The sequence below is a fragment of the Protopterus annectens genome, chromosome 3.part0 (genome assembly GCF_019279795.1).
Source record: "Protopterus annectens isolate FY-2018-M chromosome 3.part0, PAN1.0, whole genome shotgun sequence".
NCBI lineage: Eukaryota > Metazoa > Chordata > Ceratodontiformes > Protopteridae > Protopterus > Protopterus annectens.
This window is the reverse complement of record NC_056731.1, coordinates 1,114,430,317-1,114,453,319: the sequence shown is the minus strand read 5'-3', so window position 1 is coordinate 1,114,453,319 and position 23,003 is coordinate 1,114,430,317. Positions and strand designations below refer to the sequence as shown.

Sequence of the window (23,003 nt, the reverse complement as noted above, 5' to 3'; positions counted from 1 at the left end):
GATTTGTTAGGTATATATTTGTTGTTGCGGTGTAGAAGACCTAGTTTTTGATTGGACTTTTTGATACAGTTTAAGATATGTAGGTTGAATTTTAATTGGTCGTCTATACTAACACCAAGAAATTTGGTGCTTGAGTCAGTGGTGATAATTGTATTATCTAAGGATAAGATGCTGAAGTTGTCTTTAGCTAGAGTGAGGCTTTTTGGAAGGAAAAGGAGAAGCCTGGTCTTTTTGAGGATGAGAAGCAGGTTGTTTTCAGTTAACCATTGTTCTACTAGGTGCAGAGATTGTTGAGTGACAGTGTAGAGATTTTGCACATTGTTGGAGGTGTTCATAATTGTAGAATTGTCTGCATACTGTATTAAGGTACAGTAGGGGCAGGAGACATGGAGGTTATTTGTAAATATATTAAAAAAATAGGGGCCCCAGGATAGAACCCTGGGGAACCCCGGTCTTAACAAGAAGGAAAGAGGAGAAGGATGTTTGCCATCTGATGGACTGATATCTGTTCGAGAGGTAGCTGTTAAACCAGGAGGTAGTGGAGGTAGAGAGTTGTAGGTTGGGAAGTTTGTTTAGGGGGATGGGATGGGAAACAGTTTCAGGTGCTTTGGATAGGTCAAGGAATAGAGCTGATACGAGTTTATTATTATCTCTGGCTTCAGCAATGTTGTGTGTGAAAGACAGGAGAGCAGTGGTAGTACTGTGGGAGGGTCAGAAACCATGCTGTGTGGCTGTAATTAGGTTTGCCTGTAAGAGGTGGTTTAGTATTTGTCTATGTATATATTTGTCCAGTATCTTGGATAAGGGGATAATATGGCAATAGGCCTGTAATTTGAGGGTTCTGTAGAATTTCCTCCTTGTGGAGGGGTATTATGAAGAATTTTTTCCAGATATTTGGTACTGTATTTTCTTGGATGGATCTATTATAGATACAGGGTATGCTACAGATTCAGCTGCATGTTTGAGAAATAATGGAGGGAGTTTGTCAGCTGATGAGGAGCAGGATTTGAGTTTGTTAAGAAGTGATCTGATGAAGGAAGTTGCTATGGGTGCTAGGGAGAACGATGGAAGAGATGAGGTGGGAGGTGGAGTCTTTATATCAAGAGTTTCTGGTTTATTACGCTTTTCTAGTGTTTCAATTTCAATGAAAAAGTTGTGAAGTAGGCTTGCAGTGAAGTAGACCCATGTGTGTGTGTGTGTGTGTGTGTATATGTGCGTGTGTGTGTGTGTGTGTGTGTGTGTGTGTGTGTGTGTGTGTGTGTGTGTGTGTGTGTGTGTGTGTGTGTGTGTGTGTGTGTGTGTGTGTGTGTGTGTATATATATATATATATATATATATATATATATATATATATATACACACACACATACACGTGTGTGTGTGTGTGTGTGTGTGTGTGTGTGTGTGTGTGTGTGTATAAAACAGCCTAAAACCCTGGATAATAGAAAACACACCTGAAGTACTAGGAATAACTAACATGTGATTCAAATGTAATATATGCTGCTCTACCTTAATCCTTTATGTGAAAGAAAAAAAATCATAGTTGGCATCCTGTTATGAGTATCCTAAAAATATTCAGCCTCTTGGAAAATACCAAAGGTGAAAATTATTCATCTAACCTGTTAGATCTTTATTTGTGACAAAGGCAATCTCACCATAAAATTAGTAAACATTCATCCTCCTTCATGCCCTACAATTCTTCAGACAGTTTTACAAGACATACTTAAATTTAACAGTAAAGGAAATCTAACACTTAAGACAGACTTTAATATAGACTTATTAGGTCCAATAACAGCTTATCCTATCGATTCCTACTCAAAACAACCTCGCACAAACTGTAATAGAGCCATCTAGATCAACCTTATAGTACACTACCGGGCTAAATAATAATGAATATTCTATGTATACTTAAATTTATGAAATGCTCATTAGATAGTTTAAGTGACCATCTATGTATAAAGACACTGAGAACTGCTGTAAATCAAGACACTAGATTCAGTAAAACACAGCATTCAATGAATCAAAAAATAAAACATAGTTGTTTTAAAAATCACAAAACATAGTCCATAGTGTTGAATGATGAGTGGACCCATGTTTGAAGGTTATCAGCAGTTTATTGTACACCCATTATAAATCCATCTGCATTCACATCCAACACACTTACTTAATACTGCCCCCATGTACTTCCTTAACTACAGTAGCTGTCAAGGTACAAAACAAGATAACATAGTCACTGTTCTACCTCCTCCCTCTTTAACATTGTTCCTTATTTCAAATACATGAATAAGTTTGCTTTAATATTTTCTTTAAACACATTCAAGAATTAAAATTCATATTAACAGTTCAAAATAGCTTGTCTGATTCCAGGTCAAATTCACTGTATATTTTTAGAATTGGATTTGCAGACTCTTTCTACCTGTGTCACATACAGATTTTGATTTGAATTAGAAAAAAGAGCTGTCTTTAGAGGTTTATTTGGTACTAAAACATTACTTTGTATTTCAGAACTGCTTGAATAAGGCTGTCACTCTTCTTGGACTTGATTAATGATTCAATCAAGGAACTGGAATCACTAGTACACACAGTCTGTTGTGACTTTGGCTCTGGGACAGGCAAAATGTGTCTGCGATTTCTTCTGTAGTCTACTCCTTCTCACTGAATTATGTAGGACCTTTGCTCAGCACAAATGTCCCTCACAATTCCTCCACGGTCATGACCTTTTGAAGTCTGCATTCTAACAACTTCACCTTGCAACAGTGGACAAAAGAGGTCTATTGATTTTGTCATAGAATAACTTCTGTGAGTGGTGCTGTTTTGATAGTTAAGCTTTGACTGCCTTATTACTCTTTGAGGCTGGCACTAATAGCTGTTTGCTGATTGGATGAATTGTTTGTGCTTGTTTTGTCATCTTTCTGGGTGCACATGACAAGACATCAGCAAGATATATGTGTTTACTTTTTTTGTAGAGAATACTAAGGCTGTATTTTTGCATCTTTAACATCATGCATTGCAATCTTGCTGGGGCTGTATGTATCGACTTGTTGACAATCATTACTAGTGGCTGGTGATCTGTTTCAATTTGGATTGGCCTTCTGTATAGTTAGTCATTGAATTTGGAGCATGCAAACACAGCAGCAAGAAGTTCTTTTTCTATCTGTGCATAGTGCATCTCTGTTTGAGTCAGGCTATGGGATGCATATGCAAATGAAATGCCCTCCTGAAGACATGCTGCACACAAGTTTGTATGGAGAGGCATCACAGGTGAGTGTCACAGGCTTATGTACATCATATTATCTCAATGTGGGTGGACTGGCAATTCTCTGTTTTAAAGTATCAAATGCCTCTTGGTGCTGTTCAAACCAAGACCATTTTATATCCTTACATGCCACCTCAAGCAATGGTGAAGAAAGCTCATTAAGGTTTGGGATGAATTTTCTTAAATAAATAACCATACCCAAGAAATGCTGTAAAGATGTAATATTTTCTGGGACTGGTATTTCACTGATTGCTGTTATCTTTGATGAATCTGGCTGAAGCCCTGAACTTGTGGACAGGTGACCAATGTGCGTGACTTCTTGGAGTTTAAATTTACATTTTAAAGGATTTATCTTGAGGTTGACCTCATGTGCACGGTCTAGAACTTTCCTGAGATTCTTGTTATTTTCCTTTTCTCTATTGCCTCCAACAATAATGTCATTAACTAAAATGGCACAAGGATTATCTGTTCCATGACATGTTGGAATACCTCTCTGGCAGAACTGATCCCAAAAAGCAGCCCCAAAAACTTGAATCTCCCAAATGTTGTGCTGAATGTTGTTAATAAAGAAGATCTATAATCCAGTGAAATTTGCCAAAAGGAGTTCCTGGCATCTAAAACTGAAAAAAACATTGAAATTTGGCATTATTTCTGCTACCTCCTCTACTGTGCGCATTAGATGATGAGGACATTTGAGGGCTTTGTTTAAGTCTCTAGGATTAATGCACATCCGAATGTCGAATGTCATCTGAGCTTTTCTTGTGGGCTGCAATCATAGATTATACCCATTCAATAGGCTCTACCACAGGAGTAAGAACACCCAAATGCACCATTCTGTCTAATTCTGCTTTTACTTTACTTTGCATTGCTAACTGGATCTTATGTGCTAGTCTAACAACTGGATTTATTTTGTGGTTCATCTTCATGGAAAATGTAACTGGAAGCTTACCTATTTCATCTCTGAAGAATGTTGGCATATTCTTTAAAGATATGTTGTGAAAAACGGTCATTTTTGTTTGTATTTACATAGTGGACTTCTTTATTGAACGAAATCAATCCCATTTTTAGGCTGTCTTCTAGGCCTAGTAATGAATGTACATGGTAAGAAAGGACTACAACGCCATCTGTCTGAATTTCTTTGCCACTGTAAGTAACTAGTTTTGTGCTCCTTGTTTAGTCAAGGTTCACTCCAGCTTTTACTTTTGTATAAGCATTTTCTGATATGACATTACATTTGGATCCAGTGTTTACCTTAAGTTCTATTGGTTTCCCCTTAATTTGTACAGTGTAAAAGATTTCACTCTTTGCTGACAAGTGGGAATCCACTGTGTCAACTGTTTCACTGACCACAGAAACACCAACAATGTACAAGATATCATCACTGTCATCAGCGTCTACTACAGTCTCAATTTGATCCACTGTTTTCTTTGGATAAAATTTATTATTAGTCTGTGTTGATTTGCAGACTTTTTGAAATGATTCCACTTTTTGCATTTGTGACACTGCTGACCATAGGCTAAGCACTTTTCTCATTTAGGTTTGTGACTGCCTCCGCAATTGCAACAATTAACAAAGGGAGGTGGTGTAGCATAGTTCCTCAGTTTACACTTATGAGGCCATATTGTCTTAGCTTTTTGTTGCACATTGTCGAAATTTGAAGCAGCAGATACAGCAAGCATATTAGTATGTTTTTTGGTGTTTCATGTATCTGGCAAATTTCAATAGCCTAATTCACAATCATGTAGTAGAATTTCCCTCACTGTAGCATTATTGATGGCACATACAAGGCAATCCTTTATGAAATCGTCTTGCAGATCCCCAAATCTGCATGTCTTTGCTTTATTTCTCAAGTCAGTAACATATGCTTCTATAGTTTCACCAGGCTTTTGAGTTCTTGCATTGAATTTATATCTCTCTATCTTTATATTAATTTGGGGGTTACACAGTTCTTGGAATTTATGCTTTAAGCATTCCATATCTCTGTGCCTTTCAGCTTGAGCAATGACACTGTGGTTTTCTCCCTTTCCTGCATAAACAGTGTACACAAAAGAACATTCTCACTTGATAGCCTCCGAGCCTGCCAAATTGAGAAGTATAAATACTTGTGTGCATGCGTCTTTGTCTGAATGTGCAGCCGCTATGAAAATATCATATTCTTGTGCAAACACATGCCAGTTTTATGCGATATTGCCATCAAACACCAGCAGTTCAGGTCTACAAAATCCTTCTGCCATGTCACCAATGTATATTCAATTACGTTTTGCACTTTGGTCGCTCGTTACACTTTGATGAGATTTAGTTACCGACTACTTCTGATACCATGTTGAATAACTAGTGGACCCATGTTTGAAGGTTGTCAGCAGTTTACTGTATACCCAACATAAATCCATCTGCATACACATCTAACACACTTACTTAGTACCTCCCCCAAGTACTTCCTTAACTACAATGACTGCCAAGGTACAAAACAACAGGACATAGTCACTGTTCCACATATACAGTAAGTAGTTTAATTTCAAAAACTAGACTTCAAACAAGTCTATAGGTTTTGCAATGAAAGTACTACTCTATGGATTTTCTTATGTCATTTTTAATTAAACTACATATTTATTTTTTTAACTGTAGGATGCTTTCTTTTATCAGATTAAGTGACCATCTACCAATATTGGTTAAATTTATAATCACTGCCCAAAACATGACTCCAGTTATAGTCAAAAGAAGCTTCATAGATATAAGTCAATAAATATAGGACCAGACTATAAATGAATTAAACAGCTTAGGCAAAACTATACCAAGTATCTGGCTTTCCCTGCCAGGATTAAAACAAAGCAAAACAAAAAAAAACTTATCTGCTATAATCAGTGGAGTTAATTGTGCTAGCATTAAGGTCGCTTATGTGTGTTACAGGTTATCTGTAATGCAAAGATGCCAGTACGACACACTCCCACTTTTTCCATTCTTCATCTTTAACATCCCAAGCATCAGTCTTCCAGGATTATGCTGCAAAGTGATATAGAACGGCTTTTGGTTGTACTTTTATTAATCTTATTTTTAATCTTGATTCAAATCAAGATTAAAAAACAAAAAATTATCACACCACCAATAATGGTACATGAGTTAAGCCAATGTTTTTCATTAATTGGGGAGCTTTAACTCCCTTAGCACCCCCAGTACATTTGCTACTGCCACACACACACACAGACACGCACACACACACACGCACACACACACACACACACACACACACACACACACACACACACACACACACACACACACACACACACACACACAGCCCCCTCCCCACCCGATTGCATTCATGCAGACATTCACTCATTCAGTCATACACACACAGACTCACGCACACACACACACACACACACACACACACACACACACACACACACACACACACACACACACACACACACACACACACACAAACACACGCACATCTAAATTAACTGCACACTATCTCCTCTATTGCCACTTCCCAGGAAGAGAGAGACACACACACACACACACACACACACACACACACGCACGCACGCACACACACACACACACACACACACACACACACACACACACACACACACACACACACACACACACACACACACACACACACACACACACACACACAGTCCCTCACATGTGCACACTCACACACCCTGTAACACTACCTAACCACTTGACTTCCCAGAACTTACCTCTGCTGCGATTAATGAACATGGCCTTTTGGCTGTGTTCAGTACTGCGAGACACCAGGGGCAGTCAAGCTACTTTACTCTGGCAGTTCCAAGGGAGAACATATATCTAATTAACAGACATCTCTCACCCATGCTACCTCATAAGCATTTTGCATGGCCGTGATGACAGCCCACTGTGGTGCTGCATGTCTTCATGCAAAAGCACTGCAGTGGGGCTACCTTGGAATTCAGAAAGGTTCCTATAAGATATTCACATTGTGTACCCCTCATAGTAACCTTTTTGAATTCAGGCTGTTAGTTTCTATAAATCACTACACTTTTGTATTTAGTTTACTTATATGCATTCTGTCATATGGTTTTCTGTTCATGAATTTGTACATTCTGATGAAAATTTCTTCATGATTGCCGCACAATATGCTTGCACAAACTGTACTTGCATTTGTATGTTTACAAAAATTGTATCTGCATATCTTATTATGTATGTATGAAAATTGTACCTGCATATTTCATAATGTATGACATCCTGCCTCCACTTGTATGTAGTACTAATGTATATAATAGTATAATCTATGCTTATTGATATTAAGATACTAATTTGTAAAACTTCTAGTCTTAAAAAAATGTTTGCATATTTATTAATTGAGTTTTCTCTACAGTCCTCTGCTGAAAAGGGGTCAGATAATTGCCGTCAATGAATGTAAATACATACGTGCATAAACCAATCAATCAATATGTAAATTCACTGTGGTTGCTACAGAACTGTGCAGTTGTTAGCTGCATATATAGCAGTCTTTTGTTTTATCAGTAGAGCCACATATGACTATCATAAATGAGGATGATGATGATGACTGACCGTTAAAGCTGGTAGATCATGAGTGACATTTATATTTACCATACCTCTCAACCATACCAAATTCCTTTGTATTTACCAGTTTTGAGGGCAAAATAATGTGGTGCCACAAATTTTAGAATGGTTCCTTTAATTCCCGATTTTTTTTAATTTTTATTTACTATTTTAATTTATGGCTGATATCATCACGTATCCTGCAACATCATCAATGTGCAGGTGCGTGCGTGATGATATCAGCTTCTTGAGACAGTGCTTGACTGCCTGTCAGACTTGGAAACTGGGTGGGAGATTAAAAAAAATAAAAACAAAATTCAGAGTCTGACAGTAGTTTACAGCCATGGCACAGTGCACCCACAAGTGAAGTGGCACAGCTAACCAATGAGCTCAGACATTGCGTGACAGTGAAGTATGTCAAAGGGCAAAAAAAGTGTTTAACAGTTAAATGTTTTTTAATTTATGCTCTGTAAAATAAAGTTTAAATTAAAGTTTAGAATTAGATATTACACATCTACGTTCTCTCGTGGCCCATCGTGGCCTACTGTTGTTACATTTTCATTACTGTGGTTGGTTCACTGTGTATCGTTTGTGTGTTATGTGGACTATATTGATTTGAATAGCATTGGATTCCTCGTGCAGATCGGCAATACTTTCACTGTTTTACAATACTTAGGATGCAAGTTAAAATTGTTATTATTTCTTAACTTCAGTTCAGAAATGTTTAGTGAAATGTTTTTATGTAATTATTGCAAAGCTGTGATTATTTACGTTATATTAGCAATAATTATGGCACTGTGATGATTCCATAACATACAAACGCAGATTTTGTGAACTTCTTCTTAGATGACGTTGTTAGTACTTCACTTTGCCCATGCCCATTTGCCACTGTTTACACCTTTTGGATGTTGAAGGTTGATTTGAGAGCTATAATTCTGAGTGCAGAAAGGGATGTGGTTGGCAGTTGCCTCTTAATTGTAAGTAATTTTGAGAAAAATAAAGAAACTTCCCCATTTTGCATGGAAAAAGTTGGTCATGCATTTGTGTTAAATGGTGTTGAATGGTAACATTAAATTGACAGACCATTTTACAAGTACAGAACAGCATTTGTAAAACTGCTATTTGCATGCATGCTAGTTGAAGTGGTAGCCAAATTTTACTATATTTAATTCCATCATGTACTGTGAGGCATTTGAGTGGTTATGTTCGATCACTATTTGGGGGGAAGTTGAAGTGAAAGGAGCAACCTTTAGAGATTCTGATAAATTCCAATTAGTAGTACACTTTTTTACACTGTACATTTTAGTTCACTGGATGTGGGATTAATAGTTTGAGTTAGAGGAGAAATCCTTTGCTCTAGACCCAGATGTTTGTTGCCCTTTTGGGCTGCCCACCTGTTTTGGGAAGAGGATCTCTACCAGATATGGCAACATTTGGGGAGTGCATTACTTCCAAACTGTGCATGCATTTTATACTTACTGCCGTGGAGTTAAATACGATACTCTCTGGTAGGCAAAGACAAAGGAAAAATGCATGTTTGAATCTTGTGCAGGAGGTCAAAATACCAATACTGATTTCATTTGCTTATAACTGTATAACTCTAAATTAAAACATTTTGCGATTGCAACTTGTTATAAATGTTTCATACATATTTAAAAGGGTTCCTATTAAATGATTGAAGATGCATTCTTTCGAATGTGTCTTGATAAAACTTGAAAGCATGAAAGAGGCAAAATAGTGAAATGGCATATAAGCAAATTCTTTCCCTGGGAACGAAATTGCTTGGCCGCTTCCATTACTTTCCCATTTTCGTGACTGTAGTGTGATCTTGGAGTTGGTATATTTACGTAGGGGTGTGGTGGGGGGCTTTATGTAATGTTTTAAAATAGTTTTTTTGTTGTTTTGTGGAACAGTGATATTTTCCCCTTGGAAATAAATTGCTGTTGTAAGCGTTTAAGATTATAAGCTTTTGCTTACATGGGTTCAATAAATTATAGTTTGCTTTTTTAAGCATTCGATGATTTAACATATACCCTATTTAAAATGCTTAAGGTAAGTTAGAGCCATTGCTTGGAAGTTGGCACTTAAAAGGTAGGGTACTATGAAGAGTAGCATCAGGTAAAATTGTCATCAGATGCTGACATACTGGATATTTTTAAGCACATCATTGCTACTGTACGAACGTCTAGAATTATTTATGCTTGCACCAGCTGTAGCACATACCTCTCTCAATCTCACAGAGCAAGAAATCTGGACAAAGCCAAAAATAATGTTGGACAAAGACCAAAAATTAGGGACAGATTTTAAATATTGCTCCTGTAAATTCAGATAGTTGCTAGAATAACAGGTTTTACATTATTTGGATTTTCTGAGGAATATGAAGTCTGAAATCCAAATATCTGCCATTATTTATTATTATTTAGTGACTTCAATCTTCATGTTGGCATCCCACAATTCCACTGAAGTAGGCGAGGTTACATAATTATGTATGTAAATTTTATGTTAATCAACAGCCCAATTTTTGGCCAATTGTACCTATTTTTCATAGACCTTTGTCCAGATTTTTGATGTTTCCAGGTTAAGAGGTATGATACTTACCTTGTCTTAGAGAAAACTAATAAAATAGTAAATATCTGATAGCATTTGTACTTACTGCTCTTGTAACGGACAGAAAACGGTCATGGCTTATAAGGACAATATTAAAAACTGAAGATGAGCACATGAGATAATCAGTAACGATCCACAGTTTACAAAGATGTTTTCCAAGTATCCATTTTCCTGTCAAGAAATATGGGATGTACACAGGAATGCAAAATGCACCTATATAAATAACGAGAAATGGAGAGATATTTGTGACACAGGTAGAATGGAAAATACATTAATTAATCTGAAGTGTATTTTTATTAATTATTACTGATTTTTCAGTTTTATTTATTTATTATAGAGATAGACAATTACTCAAAGAGAAACATTGCATAATATTTTGCCACTTTCTCTCCAATGCCCAGATCAGTCAAAAATTTAGTTGTTAGAGAAATACAGTGATGAGGTGCATGCTGACTAAGGTAAAAACTCCTATCCCTCACTGCTTTGACTCCTCCTCATCAGGTGCTGTGAGGCCTTCGAGTTGGTAAGTTTAGTAAGAGAGCTCTTCTGAGAGTTTCATGGGACATAGCTCCTAGCAGCACACCCTTGTTCTTTGTACTTCTCCTGCCACCAGGATTGTCTCCTGATCTTTGTTTCAAAGAAGCATGATCCATAAAACTTTATGAAGCAAAACATATTGAGTATATTGTCATAACTGAGCTAATAGGCTTCTGATGGCTAACCGCTTATAACAGTAAGGAACAGCATTTTATGATAGACTACAGTAAAATTTGAAAACATAGATGGTTGCTGCAGTAAAATGTATCCCTCTTCTCAGTCCAGGATATTCTTTGTTCTGTATTTAATACAAAAAATTGTAAACTGCAGCAATTGATTGACTATCAATGCCATTTTATTATTCTGCTATTTCTGTTCTCATTTCTTGATCCAGCTTATTTTTCCATTCTATATGTAATAAAGCACCAGCATTTATTCATTGGTTTGCTAATTCTTCTATCTGTATTAACTTCTTTTTTTCAAACACCTTTATTGAATTATCACTCCTTGTACTATTTTTTAAGCCATGATTGTGGTCTATTGCCATGTCTACTAAGAAGGAAGATGTCCCTCCGTTCTCTCTCTGGCAAACTCCTTTCAGATTTCATTCTTTTCTCTCTAGTTATCCTCTCTAATCATCAGGCATTTCATTCTTAAAACAGTAACTATTCCCCCATCCTGCACAATGGAAAAACTGAGAAAAACTTGCTGAAAAAAATACTTGTGGCTAAGATGCACTGATTTGGTAACCAGCAAACAAACTGCATTATGCAGATCACCAAAACAGGAATTCATACCTTTGCTTCATTTCATTAAACAATAATCAGAGAAACAACAGGGAATCATCATGCATAAGCTAATCACCCTTGACATCCACATCCCTCCCCCAACCTCCGGTAAGGAAACCTCCATAAAAAACTTCTCCAAAGCCAACTTCATGCTACTCAAGTCAGAAGTGACAAACTTCATGACACCCATGCAGACGGGAACTGAAAGTTCGACTGCTGAATCCTACACTAAGGCACTGTATGAGCACATCCACTCGTGCATGAATCGTGCCATCCCAAATAGAACCAAGACGCTCTCCTCCAAAAAAAAAAGAAGCCAATCTGGTGGTCCCCTGCCATAAACAAACTTTACAACAAAAGGAAAAAACTGTTGCAGAAAAGAGGAAAATCCCAGGATGCAAAAAAACTCCCTTACCAGCCTCAGTAAGAAGCTGAGATCCTTCATAAAATCCTCCAAAGCTAGCTACAAAAATAAACTTGTTAAATATTCCAAAGACAACCACAAGGCATTCTATAGCTATGTCAAGAATCTAAATGGCAATGCTCAGATCTGCTCTGAGCTACAACAGAATGGAATTAAATATACTGATCCCAAGGATATTGCCAATATCCTGACAGATCAATTCAGTGCCAACTTTACCCCCCTCTCACCCCCTAAAGGGCCCATCTCAATACCAAAAGATTGCCAAATTCTGGTAATAATGGCCACACAGGTAAAAACCTACACTCTCCAAAGCTATGAATACAGCATCCATGGGGCAAGAGGACATCCCGTGCTGTGTACTACATGAACTACAAAATAAACTGGCACCTCACCTAAGTGTCATGTTTAATCATAGCCTCACCTCAGGCTTCATGCCCACTGAGTGGCACACAGCTACAGTTATCCACTCCACAAGGGGTGATCCACCTTGGATCCTGGGAACTACCGCCCCATCAGTCTAACAAGCTTGATCTGCAAGGCCATGGAAAGTATTACCATGGAACATATAAACAAAGACATTGGAAACCTTCAAACACTGGACTCCACCCAGTTTAGGTTCGTGAATGGACGATCTTGTCTCCTGAACCTGATTGACTTCTTTGAATCAGTCTCCAGAGTTGTGGATGAGGGTAAGGCAGTCCACACAGCCTATCTGGACCTTGCCAAGGCTTCAACACCATCCCCTGCTCTGGAATCATAGATAAACTTACTAAGCTGGGCATTAATCCCCACGTCACTTGAATGGGTTGCCAACTGTTTTACTGACAGAACCCATACTGTAAAAGTAGCCGACTCTAAATCCAGCTCCAGACAAAAGTGGAGTACCTCAGGGTTCAGTCCTGGGACTGCTCTTGTTTGGTATCTATTTCTCTGAAGTACAGGCCAACACTAAGGGACTGTGGCTAACAAAGTTCGCAGATGACTGCAAACTGGAGCCATTATTGAATACCCAAATGATGTGGATATTCTACAAAAGGGCCTTACAGAAACAGATGCTTGGTGCCAGAGCCATGGGCTCAAGTTCAATGTCAAGAAATGTATAGCTATCCCCTTTGGGAAAAAACATGTACCCGTGAATTACCACATAGGTGGCAGTACACTAAATACCAAAAGTGTGATAAGAGACTTAGGGACACAGGTGGACAGTGGTCTCACCTTCGATAACCACATTGCCACAACAGTCAGGAAATCCTTCTATGTGGCACACCTCATCACTAAGGGCTTTTCATCCAGAAAAAAAGAGGTCATTGTCCTACTGTACTCATCCCTCATTAGATCCATTATAGAATACAATGCCCCATTTGGTATGTATCTCTCAAGACATCTGCAACAACTGGAAAGGCCACAGAAATACCTCACTAAAAGAATCACAGTCCTGAAGCAGATGCCCTATGCTGACCATCTAAAAAAACTCCAGCTATACTCTGTCGCATATCGTCTTCTCAGAGGCAATCTCTGCTTAACATACAAGGCCATGTCAAATCCAGAGCTGTTGGACATGCTTCACTTAAAGAAATCCCAATCCCTCAGAGCCACATGCTCCAGGGATCTAAACCTTGTCATCACAATGAGTAAAACATGCTGGAGGGATAGGTTCCTGACCCAGAGACTCCCCAGACCCTGGAATAGACTGCCCATACATGTGAAGTAGAGCGCCTCTTTGGCCCTTTTTAAAAGGAACCTTGACAATTGGATGGGAGATAGGAAATTCACCCCGGGGATCATGTCAGTCACCTTGCTAGACAGGGGTCCAGGGAAGTAAATATTGTGGGAAGAAATAGCCAGGGAATTGTTATGGCTAGGCTTGTATAGGCTCTAGGGCCGATAGCCTAGTACCAACCTATGAACCTATGTCATTGACTGAATGTATACTTAAGAGTATATATTAAACAATTAATTTTAAGCCCATTAACTGAAAAGGAGGAGAGAAAATTATCCAAATATAGACCCTTGACAGATCTTGCTTTGTTGGGATAATAGGCTGACAATGTAAACTATGAATAAAATATATGAAGATTCTGAATAATTAATATTGTCGGGATTCACAGATAAGTTGCCTGCTACCCAAAGCTGTGCAGATCAGCTTAGACAGCCCTGTCATAGTTCTTAGTGCAAAACTTGCCTAGTAATGCATGTAAATATTGTACTTAGTTGGGGTAGAACCTATGCTAATGAAGGCTGCCTGTTAGAAGACTGATGCTCTGCTCAGTAAAGAAAATTACATAGCATGGAAGCCATATACTCCAGAGCTATAGCAAGGGTAGGGCAAGATTGGTGGCTGCCCCAGCAGCAATTAATTAGGAAGTGCAATCAGTGTTTTACAGTACATTTTATCAGCACCTGATCTATTCCCACAGCAGCACTGCCCGTAGACTAAAAGAATTTAAGCAGCCACAAATACAGAATGTAAACATGACTGTTTGAATGTATCACAAATTGTAAACATGGCTGATTCAATGTATGTTTTATCAACTGTAGCAAAGAGATCCTTGTTAAAGTTTTGCAAATCTCCTTTCTGCTAAACTGTAGTAAGGAAATTGTTGCAACCAGTTCATGATCTATTTTTTTGTTGTTTTTGTTTTTCTTCAATCAGTGAACCTGATGACCTTTTTTGATTTTTGTCCTCAGCTTGATTTGAAGGATCGCCTGATTCAGCTGTCAGCCTAACTATGTACAAATTGATATCATACTATATGCTATCCTGCAGAACAATGCAGAAAATGTGTCTGTGTAGAGGCATGTATAATGACATTTCAAAATGAGGAATCGCTGGCTAGCAGTATAAATGGGGAGTCTGTGGTTGCAGAGTGTGTACCTAATGGATGTGTGCATTATGTGTCTTTATATATGAATATGTATGTGTGTGTTTGTGCATTAGTGTCAGACCATCTATTCAAAGTGCTTGTTTGGGGTGCGTGTGTGTGTGTGTGTGTGTGTGTGTGTGTGTGTGTGTGTGTGTGTGTGTGTGTGTGTGTGTGTGTGTGTGTGTGTGTGTGTGTGTGTGTGTGTGTGTGTGTGATTTTGTGTGTGTGTGTGTGTGTGTGTGTGTGTGTGGGTGTGTGTCTGTCTGTGTTTGTGTATGTATGTATGTATGTATGTGTGGCTCAGCATGAAAGTCTGCCCTGTTATGCACTGGTGAGCCATCCAGGATTGCTTACCAGAATAGGCTCTGACTTCCTTCTGAACGTGAATGGGGTAAAACTTTTAGAATGTCACATGACAAAATAGATGACATTTGGATGAGATTAGACAGTGATGTTAGTGCAAAATTGTCTATAATGTCAGTACAATCATTATGTAGAAGAAGACTAGAAAAATGATGAATGGGTAAGCAGTGACTGTAATGCCATATGTTATTATAAGGCAGGTTCATCTGATGATGGCAGCACAGCACAGATATTTAGGCTACCATACTTGCACAATGTATAAGGAAGTAGCAGACAGCTGACTTTCTCCATGATCATTGCTGCTGCATTTATATTTGTTAGTACCATTACTGTTGTTAACTTCTGTGTGAGCTAGACAACAGTACTCTATTATAATCCACATTTGTGCCCTTGATAAAACTAACACGTGCAAGAAATTGTTGTGTATCCTTCTTCAGACACAAATGACTTATAAAAACAAATGTATACATTAACAGATTGTCACTTATGAAACTGATGATGCAACTGTGTAGAAAAGGATAAGATATGACAAATAAAAAAACTGTTAATATTGTTTATAGACCTAAAATCATAATAAAATACAAACCTGCATAACAGCAATGATCATGGTAAAATGTCACATTTAGAATGATAAATAAGCAACATAAACTGTCAGATAAATTGTCAAAAGGAAAATACCTCACCATTCCAGACAGAATAATTTATTTTTATTTATTTATTTATTTATTGATTGATTGATTGTCATTTGTTAACCGAGTTGGACCAGCTGAGCCAAAGGCCCGAGGAGAAAAGCTCCAATTACATATGCAAGAAAAAACAAAAGAGAAAAAAAGGCAGTAGTTAATACAAAGTTACAAATTTCAATTTTACATAGGACTTCAATTACTATAATAATAATGACAAGAGATATTACATAAAAGAGATATACAATATCCATAAAAAATTAATTGAATACAATAGCAGCAGGTGTATGTCCTGAGTAGGAGTATTTACAAGAGCAGATTGTTGGATATTCTAAAATGTAGTGTTGGAAGAGTAAGAAAAGTAGAAAGTAGGTGGAAAAGAGAGAGAGAGAAAGACAAACAGAAGTGATCAGAAATGGAGTAAAGGAAGAAATCAGTCAGAAGTCAGGTAGGTGCTTGACAAAGGTAGGACCAGGTGTTGAAAAAGTAATGTTTGAGTTCTTGTTTGAATTGTAGATTATGAGGGATGCTTCTAATTTTCAGTGGAAGAGAATTCCAAGTGTGAGTTACAGAGTACTTAAACAGGGATTTGCTGATATTTTTGATGGCTTATAACTTGATGGCTGATTAACTGGTAAGATATTACACCCGGCTTGTTTCTCTACGGAATTGAACTTGTTAATCTGTTACTGTAGGACAACTGGCTTCTTAATGAAGTCGGAAGCAAACACTTCAAACTCTGCATTTGCTCACCTAACTTTAATTGGCTATGTAAAGGGTTGTATCTGAGCTCCATACCCATTACAATAACCTCCTAAATGCTGCTATGTAGCTGTCTCTTTCCCTGCACTCTATACAGTTCATGCTATTCTTTTCATATTACATGTAGCCTCTATTTGTTCTCTCTTTCATTAACTCTGCTCTGAACTTGCACATCTGTGTGCATCACTTTCCTTGAACAAGACTCCACCTCCCTAACCCTCTGTCTTACCTAAAGCAACTTCTTGTCTTCTCTGTCCACTCCTCGCGTAGTGCTAACCACTCAGCCATAGTAGCCATAATAGACTAATACCTATTTTTCTTCCTACAGTCCTGGCCTAACTTCCCCCTCACCTATTTTATAACCACTGTTACCTACTTACTCTCCCTCCAACTCTTTTCCTGCTCTATCTCCATACTTTCTCCATTTTCTAGTTCTAATGCTGTTTCTACAGCCTACAGTAATAGGTTCCCATTCTCTACCTACTACTGCTGTTTCCTACGTACTAGTTTAAAGCCATGCTTTGCTAACTCTACTTTTAGGCAACTATAGCTAAGGGTCTACTTTATACAATATGACTCCCCTTCTTTTTAACAGGATGCAATGCCTTTCCTACCTAGCCTTTCAAGGAGGTCCCTGACAACCCAAGGATCCCAGCTGACTCCTAGTGAAACCCCATAGGCATCTGCTAGTCCGCTCCCATCAGAATTCTGCAACTAGCATTTTCTGTATGCAAACTCCAACTGGGTACCTGTATTATTAAAAATATTTCTAGGCTCAAACTCTTGACCACTGATGACAGCCCCTCATACATCACCACTCTTCACTCTGGCCCCCACACCCTTTACCACCCTTCCCTCAAGAAGATTAGACCTACTGGTAGTTGTTGCTTTACTAGAAATCTACACTTACATTCCCCACCAGCAAGTACCGATAACCTGAACATTAAACATATATATAATTTCAGTTTCCTCCTCACCTAACCACCATTCACTCCACAAGTAGTGTCTCAGTAATCAGTGGAACTTACTCACTGATTGTTTTTATAACACTGCTATAAATGTGACCAGGACCAGCCTGCTCAGTTCCGCCCTCGCTTCCCTCTGGCTTCACTCCACTCTTCTACCCTACCCTCATTCCCACCCACCCCTGACTTCATTACATTTATAGTTCTATTGCCACACCCTCTTATTACAACCTTCAAATACTCTTTCCGCTCTAAACCCCACCCACTTCTCTATATCCACCACTCAGTTAACTCTTACCCCTCCACTGAATCCCTCCTTCAACAACCTCCCAGTATAGTTATACAACCTCTATCTTCACTGTCATATCTAACATACTGCCAATATCAATCCTCTTAATACAAACAGAGCCAAGTAACACCTGCTTTCTACTATAGCAACTAACCAGCTACTTGTACTCATAACCACACTCATCTTATTAACAATTGCTTCTTGTATAACCACCTATCATTCTATCCTCAACAACCCTCCTGCTTTCCATACATCCTCAAACTCCCTTCAACCACCACTCAAACTCGTACATTTCCCTATCTGCAGTTCCATTTTTAATAACTCCACATTATGCCAGGCAACAGTTTCACTATGTTCCCATCCCAACTTACCTAGCTTATCCCAGAAATATGATAAGAACATAAATAAGTTCCTAACATTTGTGACAGACATAGCCTCAAAGTTAACCCTTAGAGGGGACATACATCCAAATCCAGGCCCAGCTATTAAACCTGCCAATACAGTCTCTCAATATAGTACATTATCTGAAAATGGACAGGCCCCTATCATTCCTAACAGAGACACAACAGGTATTCTAATAGTGAATATTAATATTAGGAGCATGAACAACAAAATCCATGACCTACATACCAACTTCTCCCTTTACTCCCCTGACATTGTTTTTCTCACTGAAACCTGGCTAAATCCAATTACCTCCAGCATGGAAATGCTTCCAACAGGTTATAACATCATATGTACAGACCAATTAAATAAAACAGGAGGAGGCATAGCCTTACTCTTTAAAAATCACCTCACAATGCCAACAGTTGATAAAAAAATGTATAAACCTAACAAATGCTGAAGCAGTATTTGCCAAACTGAATGTCTATCCCAGAAAACATATATGCAAAATAGGCATCTAGATCCCACCACAGGACAATATCCAAACATTAAAAAACTATTACAATGGTGTAACAAAACCCTACCCCAAGAAACACTCATTATGGTCGACGTCAATATAGACTGGTTAGACTGCAACTCCCCTAATCCCAAAAATTGTATAAACCTGCATGGATTCTCTCAACTAATTCAAGGACCCAGTAGAATTAACAAGCCATCTAACACTCCACTCTAGACTGGATACTAACAAATAGGCCAGCCCTCTATCCTCACTCATTGTCTTCCGGATACTCTCAGTGAACATTTTCCTACATACTTAGTCAGGAATCATACTAACCAATGAAACTACCCACACTCTTTCAAATATGAAACAAGAAACACCTAAACTCCAATAGATTTATACATATACTTAAACAGAGCAACTGGACACCTTTGAAATATCTACCACTACAGGAAGCTGTTGACTATTTCAGCTCCACCTTCCTCTCCATACTAACTTCTCAAGCCCCCAGTAGATTGATAAGTGTCAAATCTAACTATGCCCCATGGCTATAAAAGGAAACATCAACACTCCTTAAAGTCAGAAATAAGGCTTGGGTAAACTGGACTAAAACAAGGTCCCAACTTGTTCTTCAATCCTACCGTAAACTTAGAAATAAAGCAAAGAGACAGATTAAACAAAACAAGATACATTTTTAATCAGAAATCCAAGCCAAGTATCATAAAAAACACAACAATTCTGGTCTACAATAAATAATATCCTTCAGCCAGGCAAAGTCAATACACCCCCCTCCCACCATCACAAACAACTCAGAAAATATTGCTACTCAATTTAATAAATACTTTACTGAAATCATCTTAGCACTATCCAACAAACTCAAACTTTACCCTACAACCTGTACCAACAAACACTATCAAAAATTTACTGAAGAGGCTAAAACCCACAACACTAGCAGCAGGCAACTTACCTGCTGAATACCTAAATCTAGCAGCAGATGGTATAGCCTATCCTATATCAATATTAATTGATCAGTCCATAACAGAACAGCAAGTACCTCCGATTTGAAAAACCTCCTACATAATACCCTTACATAAAGGTGGGTCCTCAACTGATTTTGGTAAGTATCAACCAATGGCAATATTATCACCACTGTCCAAAATTTTAGAGAGGGTCATTCATATGCAAGTTACTAACTACCTGACTACCAATAACCCCCTAACACCCAGCATGGCTTTCGACCATTCCACAGTACAACAACTGCATCAATGTCATTTACTAACACTGTTAATTGACATAGGAATAATTATAACTTTGTATCTTCTATCTTTCTCGACCGATCTAAAGCTTTGATATGGTTTCACATACAAAACTCCTACATGTCCTCTCTAAACTTAACTTCTGTAAAGCTACTCTTGCCTGGTTCCAGGACTACCTCACTGGACACCAAGAAGCAATATCTTGGCAGCAGTCCTTATCCCCCCTTTTACCTGTAACCCTTGGAGTCCCCCAAGATTCTATTTTAGGACCACTTCTTTTTACAATATTTACCAATAACATCCACTTGTCAACTCCCCAGGCCTCCCTCATACAATATGCAGATGACTCAACAGTCATATGTGCTGCAACCTCACTACCCGAACTTTTGACTTTAACAAAAAAGCCTTTCACTCAGTAGAATCCTGTCTCACTAACAATCAATTAATCTTAAATCCCAATAAAACCAAATGTATGGTATAACTCTGTCTCCCCCAGCTTCACATTTCAGATCTCCTCATTAAATAACACTAGCATATCTCCATCTACTCATACCAAACTTCTATGAGTAGAAATTGACTACAAACTCAAATTCGATGTACACATTTCCCAGATTATAAAAAAAGTACATAAAGAACTCGGAACACTATATAGAAACAAACACTACTTAACAAAGAATATCAGGATAGCTATTGCCGAAACCCATCTAATATCCACCCTGCTTTATGCAGCTCCCATACTGACAAACATAAAGAAAGCAGATACAAAAACTTGAATCCTGTTATAATAAAATTGCCAGATATGCACCAAACTCTCCAGCTAGATCCCACCATTGCATAGCTCTTAAACAACTTAAATGGTTAGAGTTCACCCACCTCCTACATTACATTCAGTTAACAATGGCCTACAAAATTCTCCTGAATCCAGGAAAAATAACTGCCCTACAATCTCTACTGCAGCCTTATGCCACTTACAGATCATTACGCTCCACCAACAAGCACCATATTCAAATTAATATCTCCAAGAATCGGGCAGGTGATTCCCTCTTCTCAAACTACATAGGAAAAATCTGGAATGCACTTCCAAAAAATATAACTACTTCTACAACCCTAGCTCAATTCAAAACTACTCTAAAAACTCACCTCCTATCCAGATGGCTGTGTCCCTGTTCAACCCCTGATTAATTCTTCCCTCACTATCTCTATACTCACTCTGTCTTCAGCTAATATTCCTGCTATTTATATGATCCATAGTCTCACTAATATCATCATTTCTAAAATCCAACAAATACTGTCTACTCCAGGGTTTTTACCTCTTTTTGTATTATATGTAACCATGGTTGTCCATTGTCCTATCATATAATATAATAACCCATTGATGTATTTATTATTTGTTTGAAGACTATTTGTGTGAGGATATCTAAAGTTGTGTTTAAGCAGGACTGTCCTAAGTTTATTTAAGTTTCCCTACATTGTATTGTTTTTATTACTTGTGTATAGTACCACTGTTTATTTCTTCTCTATTTTTTCTGTGTGGAGCTTTTTTCCCCGGGCCTCCACTGAAAAAGGACATGTCTCCAGTCAGACTATCCTGGTAAATAAATGTAAACTAAATAAATAAATTATGGATGTCAAGAAGGTTTTTGTCAGATGTGCGAAGCTGATGGCAGGGGTTATAGTGAGACACGAGGTTAGAGATGGAGGGACAGGAAGTGGGATTATATAAAATGGAGTGTGTGATGTGCAACTGAGAAAGAGACAGTTGTTTAGGGAATTCAGGCCATTGTAATGATTTAAGGGCAAGGTAGTGGTGGGATTTACTAGGTAGATTAGAGGTGAATCTAGCTAATTTATTGTATGTTTGCTCAAGTTTGGAGAGGAGTGAAAGTTGTACATTGGTGAAAACTGGCGCAGCATACAGAAGACAGGGTAATAATAGAGACAGGACTAAGGAGAGTTTGGAGGAAGAAAGGAGTAGTTTGTGATTCTGGTAATGGAGACCAAGTTTCTGGTGTTTTTTTTTTTTTTTTTTTATGGAATGATGGATGTGTATGTCAAATTGTAATTCATCATCAATTATAATGTCTAGTAGTTTGCATAAGGTTCAGGTCTGATGGCGGTATTGTTATGGGAAGTAATAGAGAAGGTGGTTTTATGAGGTCCAGTGTTTTGGGATGAAAAAGTAGAAGTTTTGTCTTTTTAGGGTTTAGAATCAGTTGACTGTTGGTGAGGCAGGTTTCGATGGATGTGAAAGTGTCCTGGGTAAGGGCAAGGAGTTCAGGGATACTATGGGCAGCGGTAATAAGGGTGGAGTCATCGGCATATTGTAAGAGGGTAGAGAGGTTGGAGGCAGAGGATAGATTGTTGGTAAAAATATTGAAAAGAAGAGGTCCTAGTATTGAGTCTTGGGGTACACCAATGTTGACAGGAAGGAATGGGACAGTGACAGTTTTCCCGTATATAGATTGTTTTCTGTTAGATAAGTAGCTAGAAAACCAGCATAGAGATGGGGTAGAGAAATGAAGGTCAGGAAGTTTATTAATTAGTTTAGAGTGGGAGACAGTATCAAAAGCTTTGGAAAGATCAAGGAAAAGACAGGAAACTAGTAGGTTATTGTCACGGGCTTCTGATACTGTTTGGGCAAATGAGAGGAGAGCTGTAGAAGTACTATGGTGAGGTCTGAAGCCATGTTGGGAGGGAGTAAGAAGGTTGTTATCAAGCAGGTGTTTCAGTAGTTGAGAGTGGATGCACTTTTCAAGAATTTTGGAAAGTGGG

At 38.1% G+C, this 23,003-nt stretch overlaps 1 protein-coding gene across 1 annotated transcript in view; it reads right to left on the bottom strand.

Moving 5' to 3' along the window:
• LOC122796990 (histamine H3 receptor-like) overlaps nt 1–23,003 on the bottom strand; it is a 293,027-nt gene that overhangs the window by 68,926 nt on the left and 201,098 nt on the right. Inside the window, exon 4 of the mRNA XM_044065761.1 lies at nt 10,467–10,633. Within this exon, the coding sequence (XP_043921696.1) occupies nt 10,467–10,633 (167 nt within the window). The remainder of the gene's footprint in view (nt 1–10,466; nt 10,634–23,003) is intronic.